Below are 18,161 nucleotides of genomic sequence, written 5' to 3'. Positions count from 1 at the left end.
TCATAATTACATGATAACAACTGAAATTCTTTCTCAAAGTAACAAAGCCTTAGTGGATTTTGAAGTGGTTGGGACCTACATTCACTGATTTCAGCATCATGACTCCAGCTTGGGAGCGTATTGTTCCATAAATGCACATCTCTCTAGGAATGTAACCCAGGCCATTGAGACTTAAATGGTTTTAATGGAAGCAGCCAAAGATCCAATCCCAAGGTGCACACCCCCACAGCCTACCTGCTCAGCCTCTCGATGGTCTGCACGTGAACATTGCAGTGAGTCTGGGCAAGAACGGCCTCGTGCTGGGCACAGTTCAGGCACAGACCACCCACCTGGCTAGAATTCCTGGCTGAAAACAGTGACTTCTGGTGTTTCAGCCTTCCTTCCAAATCTTTGCATGTCTTCTGAGATTCTGAAAGGTCTTTTCTAGAAAGAAGAAATGAAAAATGTTGTTTGTGGAATTATATTTTTCTACAAGTCATATTCATATACAATATATAATTGCAAATGTAACCTAAAAAGAACTGTAAGAATCCCTGTAATTAACATTAGTTTACACATTCCAATAGGCTAAGGAAATAACAGTTGAACTGCCCAATCAAATTATTAATAGACAAAACAAAACTGTGTTAGTTTGTTTCTTCCCCCATAGTATCAGAAAATATTGAAGTTAAACAGAAAGTTATTAGATAAAAAACCTGCAGATTTACATTTTGTCTGAGCAGAGTATAATATTCATTATCCAAAAAAAAAAGATATCAGCTGTATAAACATTTCAATACTCTAACAATTTTCTGTTGCTTTTATTAATAATATCACTAACTTCATATTTATTCTCTACTCCCTAGGCAAGAATCCAGATGTAATCAGAACATTCACTCAGATCCAGCAATATACACAACCTGAGGTCAAACACATGTGCAGAAAAACAGGCTAAGTTTTTTACTTGTCTCCAAAATTTTTACCAGGTGCTCAGAAGAATTTGCTCCAGAATTTCCAAGCATGTGTCAGGCTGGGGAGCTCGCAAGCAATAGGAATGTTAACATCAGGAAGTTCCAGACAAACGCACACTGTGCACATATAGATCAATTTGACAAATTGTGCAATGAATCCAAAGCTTTGGGTTTGTTATGCAGGCCATCTGGGCAGCACACACATAGGAAGTCTGACACATTCTGGTTGCATTGGATTTACTGTGCACATGATATATACACTGCATGCATTCTTATTTCCATCTGGAAAATCTTCTGTGCACTTTTTCCAATTTTAGTACTTGGTCTATTACATATAACCCACTATAACCTGAATAGAATTTGCTCTGCATATATCCTTAGACAGTCGTGGTGCAACAAACCTATTGTTTGTTGCACAGAATTCCTATTGCACAGAATTCACCAAGTCCTGTGTACATTCATCCTTGAAGTTAAAGGGGAAGACAGTCCCACTCAAAGCACTATAATTTCTCACTTCAATAGAATTTAGTTTTGCAGAACTTCCTGTTTGGAAGATCATGTCTCTTAGGAGAAATCAGAGGCTGAATAATGTATTTGAGGAACTTCTGAGAAAACCTTAGCCTCCAATAATTATTTTTGAATAAATATACCCCTTGAGGCCAAGAGGAAAAAAGAATTTGATTATACAGCTGAAATTAAAGATCCTCCTCTACATTCACTAAGACAACTGGCTTTGCACGTTGCAGGTTTTACCAATGCAGAGAGTCTTCTTATAATTGTCTCCTTACCAGAAACTCTTTTTACACACAGAACAGTCTAGCATTTTCAAATATATGAAACTATAATTTATTTAGGGAAAAATATAATTAAAAAGTAGTAGAAAGTAGCTAATTATGGAAGTTGTGACAACTTAAAATTGTAACTTCTCTCTTTTCTTTTGAGTGGTCTATCTTACATGACCTTTCCTAGGGGAAAGAGGGTAAAGAAGCTAAGATGTTTTGCATTGCTACTGTTTCAATAAAGTAGCGGTATATTCAATTTTGCCAAAGCTATATCCGAGAGAACTTAACAGAAAGTCACTTTTCAGGGACACTATCAGAAGACAAAACATTTAGACATTCAGGCATTCTCTTAGTTAAATTCAGATTAAGACTGGTTCATGCTGTTACGCAGTGACAATTTATTAAGGATTATTTTAAGAAAAAGAAATTCACTTTACCTGAGGGACTGTATTTGAGCATCAAGGATATTGACTTTTTCTTGATACAGAAGTTTTAGATTGTCCTTTAGAAAAGATGGGAGAAAAGATATGTCTTGCTTTCTTCATAACAGTCTTCAAAAATAAACCTAGACTTTACCCACATTCTTTTCCCCTGAGGACATAAACCTGTTGAAATACTAGTGGCAGAGAAACCTAAATATTTCACATTTCTGGAAGTCTGAAAAGTGAACAACCCTCCCATTTTTTTGTTTTTAAATAAGGTTTTTTGCCAGATTGTCATATGGTAAATTGTTTCAATTCCAACTGCTGCCCTCAGTTCTCTACAATGATTCACAGAAAATTGATAATCATGTCTCGAGTTTGCTCTTGCTCTCCCACAAGCCAGCAGATATTAAAACATAATTATTAAGAACTTCAAGTACACAGGCTATTTATTTATAATGCAGTGAGTTACTCTGATTACCTGGTGAAGAACAAGGTATATAAATCAACCACACCAATGTTAAACACAGTGGTGATAACAAACCAGATAAAGCACTACAAATTCAGCTCACTATGATGCTTAGAAAGAAGTTACAATCAACATGATTGTCCTGATTTAAATGTGGCAGATGAAGAAAGGAGCAATGACTGTAAAATATAGCTTCCAAACAACTGCAGGCATCAGCGACCAATGAGGTCTTCAGCCCTAAAATAATAGCACAAAAAACCCAAAACTTTATTTTTTCTATGAAAAAACCCCAAATCCCATATAATAAAACTGCATAAATTTCACAGTACAGAAATGCATATGGATAAAATATATCAAAACTTTTCAATTTTTTTCCAATTTTTTTCCGAAAGATAGGAACATTACCCTACTATTTCAGAGCAAAAGGAAAATTAGTATCCTCTGAAACAAAAAATGCAGAAAGAGACAACATCAACTCTAAATTACTATGACTCCTCTGTATCTCTAAAAGCACAAGGTGTGTAATTCAGCTAAGGGAAAGCAGATTGCACAAAGCTACTTTTGTATCTTATTGAGCCTGGGTTGTCTCCAGGAGCAGAACAACTCATTATGAAAAGAGCTTGTGTGGAGGGCTAAATAAATTACACCAGATAGTTCCCACCTGCTTGGGCACTGTGTTTACTCCTAAGAATCTCCAAAGTACAGTGAAGCCATCATCTTTAAACAAGAATTATCTCTGGAACGTCATCATCTGCAGATACAACCTGCCTCCTGTGTCTAACTGCACAATAATATTAATTAGGGTATAATGAGAAGATGAGGTTTAAGAGAATAACACTTGAGCTCAGATTAAAGTTTAGTCAACCAAAACTTCTCCTGTGTCTGTTACAAAGTTGATCATCAGAACTGGAACAATAACACTGAACAGTTGTGCAAAGGCAGGGCTCTGTGAATAAAGGTAATACCAACCAGCTCTACAGGCCACTGTGCTTGGTCTCCAGAAGCTGCTGTAACAAAAGCCCGGTCTTTGTGATGTGCTGGTGATGAGGTGACAGGCTGGGGTGTGCTACAGTCTTTAGCACCGACAGGCCGGGAGTTCTGAGTATTTGCCTAAAATAAATGAATGCTTCAGTTATGATTATGTAGGCTGGTTTTTAAAACAAATGTAGTTACTTTAGTATTGAATCTTATAATCTTCAGAAGAACATAAGAGCCAATAAACAAGTTAATTAGGTTAGCAATCTACGATAATGATGCCACCCAAGGAAATCCATGTTTACAAATTCTCATTAAATTTTGACCAAAATTCCATTTGAAGACAACCATTTGTAACCCTTCCATAAAAATAATCTGGCCAGATCCTTGAGCACTGATTAAAGCAACAAAAAATAAAAACTTACTGAGGTATCTAGAAGAGTTTGTTCTCTCAAGATGCATTCTGCAGTTAAGAATTTCAGCTTCTGATGGAGTTCCTCATTTTCAGATAAAACTGCCTGCTCTCGATCTTTCACCCCACACAACTCCTCCTATAGGATAAAGGAACTGCATTTAAAAGACTCCTTTAAGATGGCTATCAGTATTGAAATACATCTTGAGACCAAGAGCCTAGACTAACATTTTCAAATATTTTAACCCTTTTAGAGAGACTAAGAATACTCAAAAGACAGATTTTGTATTTTTGCAGCTTAAATTGCCATAAATCTTCTTTTAAAAAAATACTTATTTGTATTTATGATAGAACCAAAAAATGTCTTTAAGGATCCTTAAACACCAGATACCAAGACACAGGGTAAGGGATGTACTGAACTGCATTTGGCTCAGTTTTGGTCATTGCAGCAATCAATCCCAAGTCTAAATCTAAGCTGCATTTAATGCAGTTCTTCACATTTGGGGGACCAGGGTTTTAGTAGGTCAAACATGTTGTCTGATACCTTGTAAAACTTCACTTCTGCTTCCAAATGGTTAATGTACTGTGACTGATCATTGATTATAGGAACAAGATCAGAAAGGGCTGGTAAGTCTGCAGGCACAGCTTCTGAGGGTTTCTGAAGGAAATAAAGAACAGCATGTGTTATGTTCTGATTTTCCATTATTGCAGTAAGATGTTGCTTGCAGACACAAGACAACCTACAGTTTTCTGGTAAGGCTTCAAAATGCACACAGAGTTGTTAATGGAGTCTTTTCAGAGGAACAACAGGTACATTTCTAGTGCTTGTTCACACTTCTGAAGGAAAACAAGTATCTTTATGCATATCCCTATTTTGGAAACTCACAATTTGAACACCTTTGAGTTTGGGTCAGAAACATACCTCTCTGCAAAAATATTCCATTATACTTCTAAATATAATTGAAGTCTAAAGAAGATCAGAGATTCAGAAATCTACATCCTTGTTTTTAAATATTACTTTTGAAACACTCACCATTCAAAGAAAAACAAACAAAAAACCAAACAAACCCCAAACAAAAACCCCACAAACCAAAATAAAAAAAAGCAAACTAAGCTACTAATGGATAGCTATTACATCTGCTAGTTATCTACAGGTTCTGCCAACAATGCATTAAAATTCCTTGTTCACTCTTTATCCTTCAATTAGGATGAGGTGAAAGTTTCTAGCAACAAAAACCTTACAGTCCAATTATACCAAATACAAGTATTGACTGTTTTAAAGGGAAGGACACTCTTGAGATATCTGGAACCTGGATTGCAGAGGCAAATGGAGAATATCTAGAACCATCTGAAAAGACATCCCTTCAGGGAAGGAATGCCAGATTTGCAACATATTCTGCCTGGCTCGGTAGACATAAGCTCCATGTTCTATTGACTCAGAATTCACCTTGATTTAAATTCTTAATCCTAACTACTTCATAATTTTTTTTTAGAAAAGGAACCATACTTGTTAAAGTATATATAATATAGCCTTGATAATATTTTTAAGTCATCTGTTTCTCTGGCTCCTATTCATCCATCCTCTGAAAGCATAATGAACATCTTGCAGCTGAGACCTCCAGCTGCCTCCCTGACAAGATTACACCACAGTAGTGCTAGAAAATGTGAAAAAACTCCATTTCTATTCAAATTATTTTTCACTGAAAAACAGTTCTAATGTTTAAACTGAGAAACATCCCTGTAATGTAAACAATAGTGCTAGGAATTTTTCACTAAAAAGAAAGTACCAGGTAGTATATTTTCTCAACACAAAAAGAACAGAGGACCTCTGTGACATTTTTGTACCTTTTTACAACATAATTATTATAAATTGATTAGGGATTTTAAAATGAATTTTCTCAATATAACGTGTAACAGGGTGAAAGAACAGGTCAGGAAGGCTTGCCTTTAAATGATGCCAAATATTAAAAACAGAACTGAAAGACACATCTGATTAGTATGAATAACCAAACAATTATGCCTGAATCTTGGAAACGTTGTCCACATTGAAATACTTAATACTGAAAAGAATTTATAAAATATAAATGCTTAGCAGTTCTAGAAGCCAGCATTCTACAGGGTGACAAACAGTTTTGCAGACATCACAAATAATTTGTCTCACCCTGTACTCTTCCAGAATGCCTCGAACTTCAAGCATCTAAATCACAGAATTAGAGAAACTTTGCCACTCTATAAACTGACAGGAAACAACAGGAATCCATCATGTCTCCAGCTATAACAACAGTGTCAGGAACAGAGGCTGGGTGCAGCTAGGTTAGCCAAAACCCAGCCTGCAGAACTGCAGTTGTTATATGAAGCAATCATGCTGGGCCTTGACCTCAGGTGATGAAGTGTAGAGCAAAAGGAAAATTTCTGCCCAACCTTCTGGGTGTAATCAAAGAAAGGATGAACTCATTTGACGTCTATTGCAACTTTAATCAATGGGCAAGCAAAGGGAATTTTGTTGCAACAATATTATTTATATGTAAGAAGTGTGGTAAAGGTTACTGAAGAATTTTTGTGAAATGTTATATTTAGCTATAGATCCTGCAGTCATTTACTATTCAGCAGTCATCAGGTATTTCAGCATCACTCAAAGCAAAAGGTTAAGGTTACTCATAATCCAAGTCTGCTTTCCTTGACCTTTGGGAAATTGGATTCTTCTTATACAAGAAGTATTTCTGCAGTGTCCAGTAAATCACCAGACAATCTCGTATTTTATGAGGGTTTGGGCTTTTTTTGGTGTGTGTGCACTTTTGCAGTTCAACATTTTTTTTAGCTTTACACGTGGTCTGTCCTCAGAACACTTTCATATCTTCAAGCAGATGGAGGACAGCTGCAAAGGAGAATAAAGCCACCACTTCACAGAATGTTTCTCACTGGAAACTTCAAGGGGAAGGAATGGCACTGTGCTGTACAATACAGTAAATTCCCACTTTTTCTGTTTATTCCACCATCCTTTGATCCACTTCCTGAAAGCACTATTCCAAGTTTCTTAGATAAAAGTATTCCATTTTCTAAATTTTCCACTCTACTAAAACTTCCCAATAGAAGTAAAAAACTTCACCAAAGATGGAATAAAAGATTCTTTCCCTCCCTTCCAAGGCTAAATACAAACTGATACCAATTCATGTCGTGCCAAAGACAAGCAATGATGCATCAATCCCTTGAGCTACAAAACACTAACTCTTTCCTATGCTATTATGAGGCAAAATACCTGGCAGGACAATCATGCTAAACTCATGGATCTTAGAATACTTTAAAAAGTTAATTTTGAATAAAATTCCTTAATGTCAGGACTGTAGAGCTACGCTCATTACACAGGCTGAAAGCAACACAGCAGGAATACAGGCTTTAGATTATTCTGCTGTTAACTTTGACAGCAAAGAGCTGGTTATCTTGCTTAGTATAAACCAAAAATATTCAGTGTAAGCCATCAAAAGATAAAACTGCAACAGTGCCTTTGAATTATTTTTCTATAGAGATTCTAGCAACCAGCAGTTGCTCTGTAACTGCACAGTGCATCACACGTGCTTTGGTGCAGTTCTGCTTCAATGAAGCAGCATCTGAGAAAGCCCTTGTAAGGGCTGTGTCAACAAACCTTGACAGAGAACACTGCATTTTGGCAGAGAACCACAAAACCTGTTTTTGAATGAACCTCTCTAACTCAAATTTCAAGAAAAAGCATAGTCAAAGCATAAGAAGGGCACTGAGAATCCTTAAGGTATAGTCATAGGAAAACAGAGGCTGCTTTTTCAGAAATTTTTCCTTGTTATCTATCCCAAGTGTTTTCAAAACAAAAAGGATGAGACAACCACACAGCATGGTCAACAATAAGAAGAGAAAAGTCCAAACCCTGTATTATAGAATTCTTTTTCTTCCATTATGGTCATAAGGATACCAAGTTCTGGTCATAGTCTCAGGAAGCTCCAGTATTTAAGACTGTAAAAATTATTCAGTGTTTCTTTTTTTCTCTATACACTATAAAATCAACATGCCTGCCATTTATTCAAACAACACAAATGAAAGCAGAAGAAACATACATGGAATGACTTCTTCCTTCTTGAGGGAGACTCTTCACTTTCCATTCTTTCTTGGTGTTGCAACAAAATTTTAAGTTGATTAACTAGGAAGAGATAAAAACAATTATAACCAATAAACAATTACTTTTTTTCACTGAAATTAGTCTAATTTCTAACAATGTTCAAACAATTTGCTTTCAGATTAATCTTACCTGCATGACTGTGCTGCAGTTCCTGACTGGCTGCAGTCCCACAGTCATCACAGGCCCTGTCCACATTGTCACTGCCCTCATCCACAGAGGACTGCTCAAATCCAGTGTCACCATCACCTTTTGCCAAGGCATGTTTCAGCTGAGAGATGCTTTCACTAGCACGTTCTAGGAAAAAAACCAACCACATCATTAGCCACAATAAACAACATAAAAGAAAGGATTTACTGGATGATATGTTAAATGGGAAAAAACATGAGAGAACTACAAACATTGAGCATGTGGCTAACTTGACTATTTGACCTAATTTCAGCCACTGGAAGCAATTATCTAATGCAAACAGCCAAAAAAAACCTACCATAACTGCAAAATATTTACTAAATTATAGTTTTTCAGAGAAGAGCTATAAATAGCATCTTAGTCCCTCAATACATTAGGACACTGCAGCAGCCCAAAAAATATTTCCTAGCATATGCACCTTTCATATTTTTCAATGAACCTAAAGCTCATGCTACATTTTCTACAATATGCAGGATTGGAAACCAAGAAAAATGGTTTTGCATTTGAGTGATGCCACCGCACATTCTTACAAAGCAACACTTCACACAATGAAACAAATACCTGAGTAAATGAAGTAATAACTCAGCAAACCAAGCCACCCTAAAACAGTATTTAATAAAGACCAATGACTTCTCAACAAGTGTGGAAAAAAAATAACACATACTATTCTAGAAAAAAGACCCAACAAACACAACAGAAAACCTCTATCCAGATAAATATAAATATTTTCAAGAACTGACTTACTGACAGATGATACAGTAAAGGTCTTATCTAATGTCCAATAGATTTTTTCCTTATACTACTTAATTTTTTTGATTCAGCTGACTTCACAAAAATCCTAAACACCAATCATAAATGCCATATCACTGTGATAAAGCTGAACATTTCCAATATGCCAAGAAAGAAATTTGAGATATTTGCAGCTAAGAGATGACAACTGAATTGGAAATCACAAAAAATTGACTTAATTTTAGATAAGGATATATCTACTTTGCACCACTGGATCTCAGAAAACTCACTTATTACTCCTTTTATGTATAAATGCCCATAGAACAGCAATTTAACTCTTGTGAACCAAGCTTATAAGGAAACATCTTCTATTGGAGTAACTGTTACAATTAGAAAAATAATAACCTTTCCAACACACATCGTTACTTAAATTTTACATGCTTGTAATTTCTAAATTGATATGAGGAATAAATAACTAAAAATATTTCTTGCCACTGGCAAAAAACCTTCAAATAATAACCACAGTTAAGTATTTGCTAGGTAGAATTCAGAAGATATGCCTCACATTATAGGTTGCTGTAAAAAAGTTAATAGCTTTTTCTTCCAAATAGAAGGCAAATAGCAGTTCAAGCCAGAAAACAAAAGCTAGATAAGTATTTCTGTCTTCACTTCATCTGTTTTTTCACATTCACATCATCTTGACTGAAGCTCAGAAATTGATTTTTTCCCCGCTGTAATGGTTTTCAATATTTTTCCAGTCTTCTCTACTTGGTTGTAACTTACAAACAGCTTATAAAATATAAATAACCCCCCAAAAGCATTATCTTTAAGAACATGTTGTCAGTCCAGTTATGCCATCACTCTTTTTAGCAATGCTAATTTTTAATAATAACCTGACCCATTTCTGACCTATTAATCTTCTCTCAGCATTTATTTTTAAAGGCCAGTCATCTTATGGCTCACACCACCATTTCTGGTTACTCCATCCTTTAATGAATTTAATGTAAAAGAAGCCATAAAAAGCATATTTTAAACAGTCATAATTTAGTAAGACAAACCCAAATACCATTCACAAGGCAATGACTCAAAAAAGAAGGGTTTAGGTCAAATATTTCACTTTTGGCATACTTAGTCTCTTCATCCTTTCTTAAGCATTCCAGGATGCTATGAGGGCAGAAGTATGTCACTGATGCAATGGCTAAGATATTTAGCAAACTATGTTGCAACTATTTGTTGCCAAGAAGTGTTCAATGTCATTTATCATGTGGTGTACCACTTGCTATCAATAAAGTTTCTTCATTTCCCCTTTCCCTGTCTGCCAGAGAACCCTGGAGTATCAGTATTTGCTCCCTAGACAAGAAACAACAAAGCAAACCAAACCAGAACCAAGCAAGCCCATATATATTGGTTTTCCCAGAACTTCTCTCTTTTCTGAACTCCAAGATATTAGTTCATCCACAAAGATAACATAGATCCTCTTACACTCTGTCCTCTTTTCCCATACACATACAGGGCAGTAGTAGTGAAACACATTAAAGCTTTTATCAATGGTTCACTGATGCCTATTTTTTTTGACTATGCTTTCTGCCTCTGAAATAACGTCACCACATTGTGGAAAGCATCATCAAGTATTTGCTTAAATTTCTCAAAAGCTTGCCTATTTCCAAATTACTAATGCTGCTGCCATAGACAAAACACCACTGGGAATCAGGAGGTCCCAGGGGTGTGGCTGTACCAGATACAGAAGATCCAACACTTCAGGAAAAGTTGAATTGGATGCCTCAAGGGGAATAAGTACATTACAGCATTTTTTTTTCCCAAGTAAGTAACATAATTTTGGGCATTAGAATAAAAGACAACACACCAGTGAGTGGAAAGACTATGTTTGTTGTTTCTTACAATGTAAAATATTCTTTTTAAATATGAAAGAAATGAGAAAAAAACACCGTGGATGCAAACTACAGGACAGCCACGAACATCTGCTTAAAGACAACATGATTAATTTTGTAATTAATTCAGAAGCAATTAACTTTTAAGTGCTCCCCCATTCAATATAACTTTTTCAGTTAAGTTACTCCTGTAACAGTACATTTTATAGAATCATGGCCTCATACTGCAAAAGCTGCTCACATGCAGCACTATGATTTGCATATCAAAATCAATCAGCATCTTTCTTTTCAACATCTTAACAAGACTCTACAAATAAAATCCAAACATGTATTCCTGTTCTATGATAAAACATCACCGAAGTGCCATCTCCTATCGGAACAGCTGAGGATATAATTGTAATTGGACTCATGTGGATTGAAACTTCAAAAAATAAAACTTACTATTAAGTTCTTTGGCTTTCAGTGTTAAAATGATCTGAGATGATTATGAAAACTGACATGCTAGCATCCAAATCTGATGGATCAAACTCCACACACTAATAAACATCCAAAAAATCAGTATAAGAACAATTTTCCATTGAAGTCAAAACAGGAAAAAATCCAGAAGGCATTGAACCAGCTTAGCATTGCCTAAACAAGAGATGTTTTTGCAGGTACTGCACCGAACTCTTTAAAAATAGTACTCCTTTAAATGAAAGCACCAAAGCTACCTCATTCATGGACTCGGAAATGCCATAGAAAATACTCTGGGAGCAAAAGAGCCAATCATCCAAAACAACAGAATTGTCTGAAAGACATGGAAAATAACTCCAGCTGGTAGAATCATTAAGCAGTATAAATTGAAGAAAAAAAAAGGCAGCTCTATGAAAAAGTTGTCATAAGTCTGTCACCCAAACCTAACAGTCCGTTTCTAATAATGTCTACAAGAACATGAAGTTACTAGCTATAAATTCAACAAACAGCACCATTTTCTGATATTTCATGGTTCCCAATCAGCAAACAGCCTTAGATGATTAGAGAAGGAATTACACTAATTTTTTAGGTCTTAAAAAAAACCAAACCAAACCATTGCAGAATTTTTGTGAAAGAGTAACTGGCAAAACAGATAATTAGACACACTATTGAAAACAGAAGGATTATGTTCATTTAAAGAAAACTTTCTTGTCCAAAATTAGATAAATATTTACTTCTATTGACAGCTAAAAATCTAAAATATTGTATCACGTACCTTTTCAGTCAAGTAACTGCTGAAAAATACTGAAACTGAGAATTTGGTTACAGGGTTTTTTTGTGTTTAGCACATATTGTAACTTACTTTCCTTCCCATTCTGACATCTAGCTATTCTTTTTTATTGGCTGCCAAACATAGGTTTGCTACCGTGAAAGTAACACATTATATGGCAGTTTTGAGACTAAAAGTATCCTAAATATCACTACCTGTGCTGCTAAGATTTTACATGCAGCAATGAGCAATACCAGGCTGTTCATCAGTCAGGCCTCAAAAGATTCTCCACCCTTAAAGAATACTTTATGTTCAGAAGAATATCTAGAAACAACTGCCAAATAAAAATAATAAGCCTAACAAAAAAAAACCCACCCCCCCCCAAAAAAACCCCAAACCAACCAACCAAACAAAAAAAAGCCACAAACACATTTAGAATGCAATTCTTAGCTGCTTCAGTGTCACAGCTAACTTGTAGTGACGGAAACTGGGCCACATACTCATTTTCCCTAAGACAGCTTTGACTTCCCATCTCTTCTGTTTTATTTTTGGAACCACATAAAACAGCCACAAAATGAAGCTTTATTTGTAGAACTCTTATATTTTCATCTGTTTCTCTTGGAGTTTGCATCTCCATTCTCTGACATTATGTAGGACACTGCACTTCAGCAATGCAGTGGAATACAGAATGTAATTTCCAGAATATCCTAAGATAGACTTGAGGCAGACAAGATGCCTGTATCAGGCTCAGTACCTAAAAAGCCCCTCTTTTGATCCTGCTCTTATATCTTATACTGTCTCAGGTCCAACAGTGAGCCAGTGCTCTTTACTCAAGAGGCAGAAAACTCAACATAAAAAATAAGCTATTAGTTCTCTGTTCAAGGAACCAGAAAAAGGCATCATGCTCAACTCTTAGCAGTGGGGTAGCAGAAGGCCCATTGGATATTCACATTATACCTATAAATTTTCAGTTACTAATGTGAATACTGTAGCACACAATTTATACTCCTTTACAGGATACCTCTACTCCCTTGAGAATAACACTTGATTAGAAATATTATTATCTCCTAAAGTTTTTAAGGTTCATTTGAAATGGTCTCAATTATGTGAAAGTATACACAGTGACCTAATCATCCCAACTGTACAAATACCACCCTCTCAACTCAGTACTACACACAGCATTACAGACTTTCATTATAGAGGAAAAGCTACATTATAGAACCTTTATTACTTTATCAAAGCCTCTCTGTTGGGCCCTTAGACCAGTTACATCCTAATCAGGTTTTTTTTGGTCCAGCATTCTGCCCTCTGGCCACCAGACTGAGTTTTGCTAAACACTCAGGCTCCCTGTCTTCTGAGGGATTTCCCTTTGCAACAAAGGACACTGCACTGAAATAATCAGCTACTCTTTGAGAACTTATCCACCCTTCCATTAAACTGAGTAAGGTTGTAAAGTGATTCTTCTGATGCCCAGCATGGGTGGTGAAAACCTGTCACCACGAGCTCAGCCTGCGTCCACATAATGTCAAGCATTACAGGTTAAGAATGCTTTATTTCAAAAACATCAAATAATGCCCAAAGCATGCCACCTAAAATTGCAGAACCCAGATGACAGGATCATCCCAATGAGGAGAAAAATTTCAAGCTGTGTAACTATATAAGAGAAATAGGTAAAGCATTAGATTTGACAACTTTGAGAGTAATGATGACCTGTTTGTCCTATAGTGAATTCCTAATACCAGTAGCAATGATGTGGAAAATGTTGTGCAGCTCAAAGGAGTTAAAAATGGTACATCACTGAGAAATAAAGAGGTTCTTTGAGAAATATAATGGAACTTCGGTTATATTGCCCTATACTGGGGCTTCTTGTGCATCACTGTACTGATTTCAACTGATTTCACACCGCTGGATGTGTGAAATCAAAACTACCTTGGCATTGTATTCTTGTTTCAAAAATGTAAAGGGGAAAGGCTCACCAGAAAGTCAGGTTATGAATTATTTAATAAATATAATATCCCAGTAATAATATCCCAGTAATGGGATCTAGCCAGAAAAAGATGAAATGAAAGGAAGTTGTACGAAGAGAATACAGGCATCCAATGTATCCATTAGACAGGGTCAGCTCTAAGTCTTACACACAGTTAAACAGCCCCGATATTTGTCATCCTAACTGTTCTGCAACAACTCTTAACTGCAATGCCAAGTAGCATTACCATGTTCATCTTCTCTACAGGAAAATTAAATATAAATCATTCCTCAATGTTCTATATTCTGGAACAAAAGGAATCTATCGCTAATGTAAAGAACCGATATTCTTTTGCGAAGGAGGTAAAAAAATACTTGCTGAGAATCAAGCAGCTATTTGCAAATGTTTCCATTGTTTTATCCTTTCTTCTCTTTTTTTGACAATGTTGTTTCCTATGGCACAGGAAACATCCCAACAGGCCGTGTGGCGGTGCTGTGCTCAGAACACAACTTTTCGCACCAATAGGTTCGCATGCCCACAAACTATCCACTGGCTTTCTTCAGAATTCGGACATTTGCTTTGCCCAGTCAGTGACAGTCTGAAGGCTGGTAAAGCCCAGGTGTCACGGCTGGCAGATTTAGGTGCTCTCTGTCAGGCTCTACACCACGCTTCTTGGACAAAGTGGCAGGTACGAAAACACTCGATGACATGGGGAACAACCACTCTCATTAGAATCCATTTGTACCCTCATCTTTACCACGACTAGAATCCGATGCTTTCCGACGGCCAAAACTCTCACACGAGCCACAGCCGCACGCCAAGCAGCAGCGCTCCTGCCCGACCCGAGTTACGGCTGGGCGAGGGCGGGTCACAGCAAGAACGGCGCCTGCGGTCGGGTGTGGGGAGAACCAGGCGCAACTTCCCGGCTGCGCGCCCGTCCCAGCCCGTCCCGGCCGGGGCGCTCCGCGGAGCCGGGGTGCCGAGCCCGCCCGCAGATGCTGGCGGCGGCTGGGGCGGCCCGCCCTGACCCCGCGCCGGTGCCGCTCACCTCGGAGGCGCCTCTGGTACCGCTCCAGGGACTCCTCCAGGGCGCGCTCCCCGCGGGGCGTCCGCATCAGGACGCCGCTGGCTCCCGGGGAGCAGCCGGCGCTGTCCCCCGACGCCCTGCGGCGAGGCTGGGGGACAGTAGTTCCACCCGTTCTGCCTTCCCGCGTTGGGCTCTCGGAGGAACCACCTGCGGGGATCCCTCCGGCTCCTAGAGGCCGGCCGTTGTCGCCGGCCGCTGCAGCTGAGACTAGCAACGCCAGGAGTCCGTCGCGCTTCCCGATGGCGGGAATACCGCCGCCAGGACTACAAGTCCCGGCATGCACCGCGCCGCCGGAGGCAGAGCCCCCGCCCATCGCCCACCCCCGGCAACTGGGGGAGGGTGGTCGCCGCAACCCGTCTCTCCTTTGTTGTGGATCGTGGCCGCAGTCGCGCCTGCGTACAGCGCAGCCCGTCCGCCTGCGCCTTCGGGCCTGCAGCGGGCTCAGCGCCGGTCCCGTCACGGCCGGGGCGGATCGGGGCGGATCGGGGCGGGAAGCGCCGTTTACCTCCCGCCATCGCCCGCGCGGGGAGCGCCCGCAGCCCGAGGAGCGCTATTGTCTGCGGGCGGCGCAGGCGCAGCGCGGCCCCGCCGCCGCTCAGCCCCGGCGCGTGCGCAGTGCGGCGCGGTGCCGCGGTGCCGTTACCCGCCGCTATGTGCAGGGAATAACGCCGGGGCCGTTGCCAGAGGGACACCGAGCGCTCCGCCCTCGCTCCCGCATCCCGCGGGATGCCGGCTCGCTGAGCACCCGCTAGCGACGGCCCCTCCCCGGCGCGGCGAGCCTCCTCGGAGGGGTGAGTGAGGATGATGATGCTGCTGCCGCCGCCCTGCGGGTCGGGCGGGAGCCGTGGCGGGGAGAGGGGCCGCGGTGGCGCCGTGGGTCCGCCCGGTGCCTATTGTGTCAGGATGTGCCCGCCCGCCGGGAGCCGGGCGGGCTCGGCCGGCAAAGGGGGAGGCAGCACGGTCTGGGCACAGCCCGTTCCCCCTCCCCCGTCCCCGCCGGGCCCGTAGCTTACTCCGCGCCCCCGCCTCCCTTTGCCCTCGTCAGCGCGGGGGGATCGCCGGTGCCAGGGGGCATAGCCTCAGGCGGGACGCGGACGGCATCCCACGTCTGGCTTTTGGTGCTGCTGGATCCCGCTGCCCGCGTCTCCCTGCCCCTGACCGCCCGCGGGGCGCCCCCGGCACACACACACACCCATCCACCCAAGCCCGGGGCTGCGCAGCCTCCCCTCCCGCCGGCGGATTTCCGCGATTCCAGCGGAGACGTTTCCAGAGGTTTAATATTTTTTTTTGGGGGGGGGGGGGTGACCCTCTTTCACTGGCTGCCCCGGGGCTGGACGCGGCGTGTTTCTCCGGATTTAAAAATCAATGACGCCCTTAGTCTGGGATGTGGCGTTTCCCCCCGTCTCCTTAAAATAATGTCTTCTGTGAAAGGGTGATGGAGAAAATCTGCGGGTTTCGCCTTTTCTCATATTGCGTATTTCCACCCGACGAGTCAGATCCCCTGCTTCCGAAAATAACCCCCACGAAAGCGTGAGCTTTTCCTCTTTCGAGGCGCTTCGCGGGAAATAAAACATGACATCGGGGTTTTTGTCCCCGGTGGCGAGGAGCAGCCCGGGCCCACTTTGTGTGCCCGCCGCGGGGACGAACGGGTTACTGCGCTAACAAAAACCCGATGGCGATTTTCGAGCAGAAAGCGGCGTCGCAGCGGAGGAAGCGGGCGGCAGGGGCGGGGCGGGGGCGCTCCCCGGGCCCCCTGCGCCCCGCGGCCGCCGGGCAGCGGCGCCGGGAGCCGGGCGGGCACGGAGTGCGCCCGTGTTCTCTGCGCTTCTCCAGCATGAACCGACAATTAGCCCATCAATGCTCGCGGCTTGATGGGGGAAGAAATGAGATGTAGATGGTATGCTGATGAGTTGCGGATACATAAGGATTGCGTTCTTGTGACAAGAGATTAGATAGCATCCACTGATCTGCACTTGGAGGAAATTATTTTCTTCCCTGTGAAAGCAAAGGTACTCATAAAATATTTAAGTACTTTGAAAGAATAAAGCCTGTTCTAGCACTGCGATGATCATTTTTTCTCCTTTGGAATGCCATTCAAGGCATTGTGACAGCGTTCTTGGCCCTAGGCTTGCCTCTGTAAAATGATATGTGGGATGGGACAGTTTTTGTAAACTGAAAGGAGACATGATTACATATGCTGTGATTTCCTATGATTAATTTCCTCTGTGAATTACTTGGTGTCCAGATGCTGGAAGTCTGTGTTGCTGAACTCTGCTGATATGGAAGCTCCTCGCCTTTAAATTTTATTTAACGGGGAAAAGGTTAAACATAAACACTGCAAAGAATCTTCCTTCAGTCTTTGATTATCGCTTTTTAAAACACTTTTTCACCTTCATGTAAATGTTCGGTTCTTGTTGGCTTTTTTTTTTCCTTTTTGTCTGATGGAGGTTAGGAAGGCTGACTGAATAGGCAGAGTAGTGCAGCTGGGAGTGCAAAGAATTTTGTCAAAATCTCAAGAATTTAGAAGTTATTTGTAACGGATCAGATTAAAATGCTTTCTTTAATTCTTTTGAAGAGAAACCTTCTGGCTTATAAGTTGTTACCAGACTTTGGCATGACAGTGCATTGTTTGGGGAGTGGTTTTGACATATGGCTATTTCCCATATCTAACCTGACTTTTGACAAAAACAATGCATTCTTCTTATATTGAGTTTCATCTGCTGTAATGGACTTGACAGGCAAAATTTCTTAAAAATTCTGGTGATAACATACAAGCCAGAAAAAAATCCAGGTTATGAAAATGAACTGGAAAAGTCTTATATTCGGTTGTAGGTGAGAGCTTGGAAGCTTCCTCCAATGCCTGGAATTAAACCCAAGGCATGAGTAGTTGCAGAAATGGATTTTGCAGTACCATTTCCAGTTCTTGGT

At 40.5% G+C, this 18,161-nt stretch overlaps 2 protein-coding genes across 12 annotated transcripts in view; one reads left to right on the top strand and one right to left on the bottom strand.

Moving 5' to 3' along the window:
* Positions 1-15,779, bottom strand: part of SDCCAG8 (SHH signaling and ciliogenesis regulator SDCCAG8) — a 105,047-nt gene extending 89,268 nt beyond the window's left edge. For all 3 annotated transcript variants that reach the window (XR_015802269.1, XM_014878063.2, XM_088161332.1), the window contains exons 1-8: positions 15,195-15,779; positions 8,284-8,448; positions 8,093-8,175; positions 4,555-4,668; positions 4,024-4,149; positions 3,593-3,733; positions 2,170-2,234; positions 235-423 (exon numbers count right to left, since the gene is read on the bottom strand). Coding sequence is in view for 2 of the 3 variants with exons in the window: in XM_014878063.2 (XP_014733549.2) it covers positions 235-423; positions 2,170-2,234; positions 3,593-3,733; positions 4,024-4,149; positions 4,555-4,668; positions 8,093-8,175; positions 8,284-8,448; positions 15,195-15,546 (1,235 nt within the window). In the remaining variant the exon portion in view is untranslated. The remainder of the gene's footprint in view (positions 1-234; positions 424-2,169; positions 2,235-3,592; positions 3,734-4,023; positions 4,150-4,554; positions 4,669-8,092; positions 8,176-8,283; positions 8,449-15,194) is intronic.
* A 73-nt stretch (positions 15,780-15,852) lies between these two features.
* CEP170 (centrosomal protein 170) overlaps positions 15,853-18,161 on the top strand; it is a 92,858-nt gene continuing 90,549 nt past the window's right edge. For 8 of the 9 annotated variants that reach the window (XM_088161327.1, XM_088161326.1, XM_088161330.1 and 5 more), the window contains exon 1: positions 15,853-16,024. The gene's annotated coding sequence lies outside the window, so the exon portion shown is untranslated. Of the gene's footprint in view, positions 16,025-17,091; positions 17,243-18,161 lie in introns of those variants that run through there. The other variant, XM_088161323.1, reaches the window with a different exon arrangement.

Source organism: Sturnus vulgaris, chromosome 3 (assembly GCF_052056855.1).
Source record: "Sturnus vulgaris isolate bStuVul1 chromosome 3, bStuVul1.hap1, whole genome shotgun sequence".
NCBI lineage: Eukaryota > Metazoa > Chordata > Aves > Passeriformes > Sturnidae > Sturnus > Sturnus vulgaris.
The sequence above is the reverse complement of the archived record's forward strand: the minus strand, read 5'-3'. Positions and strand labels throughout refer to the sequence as shown.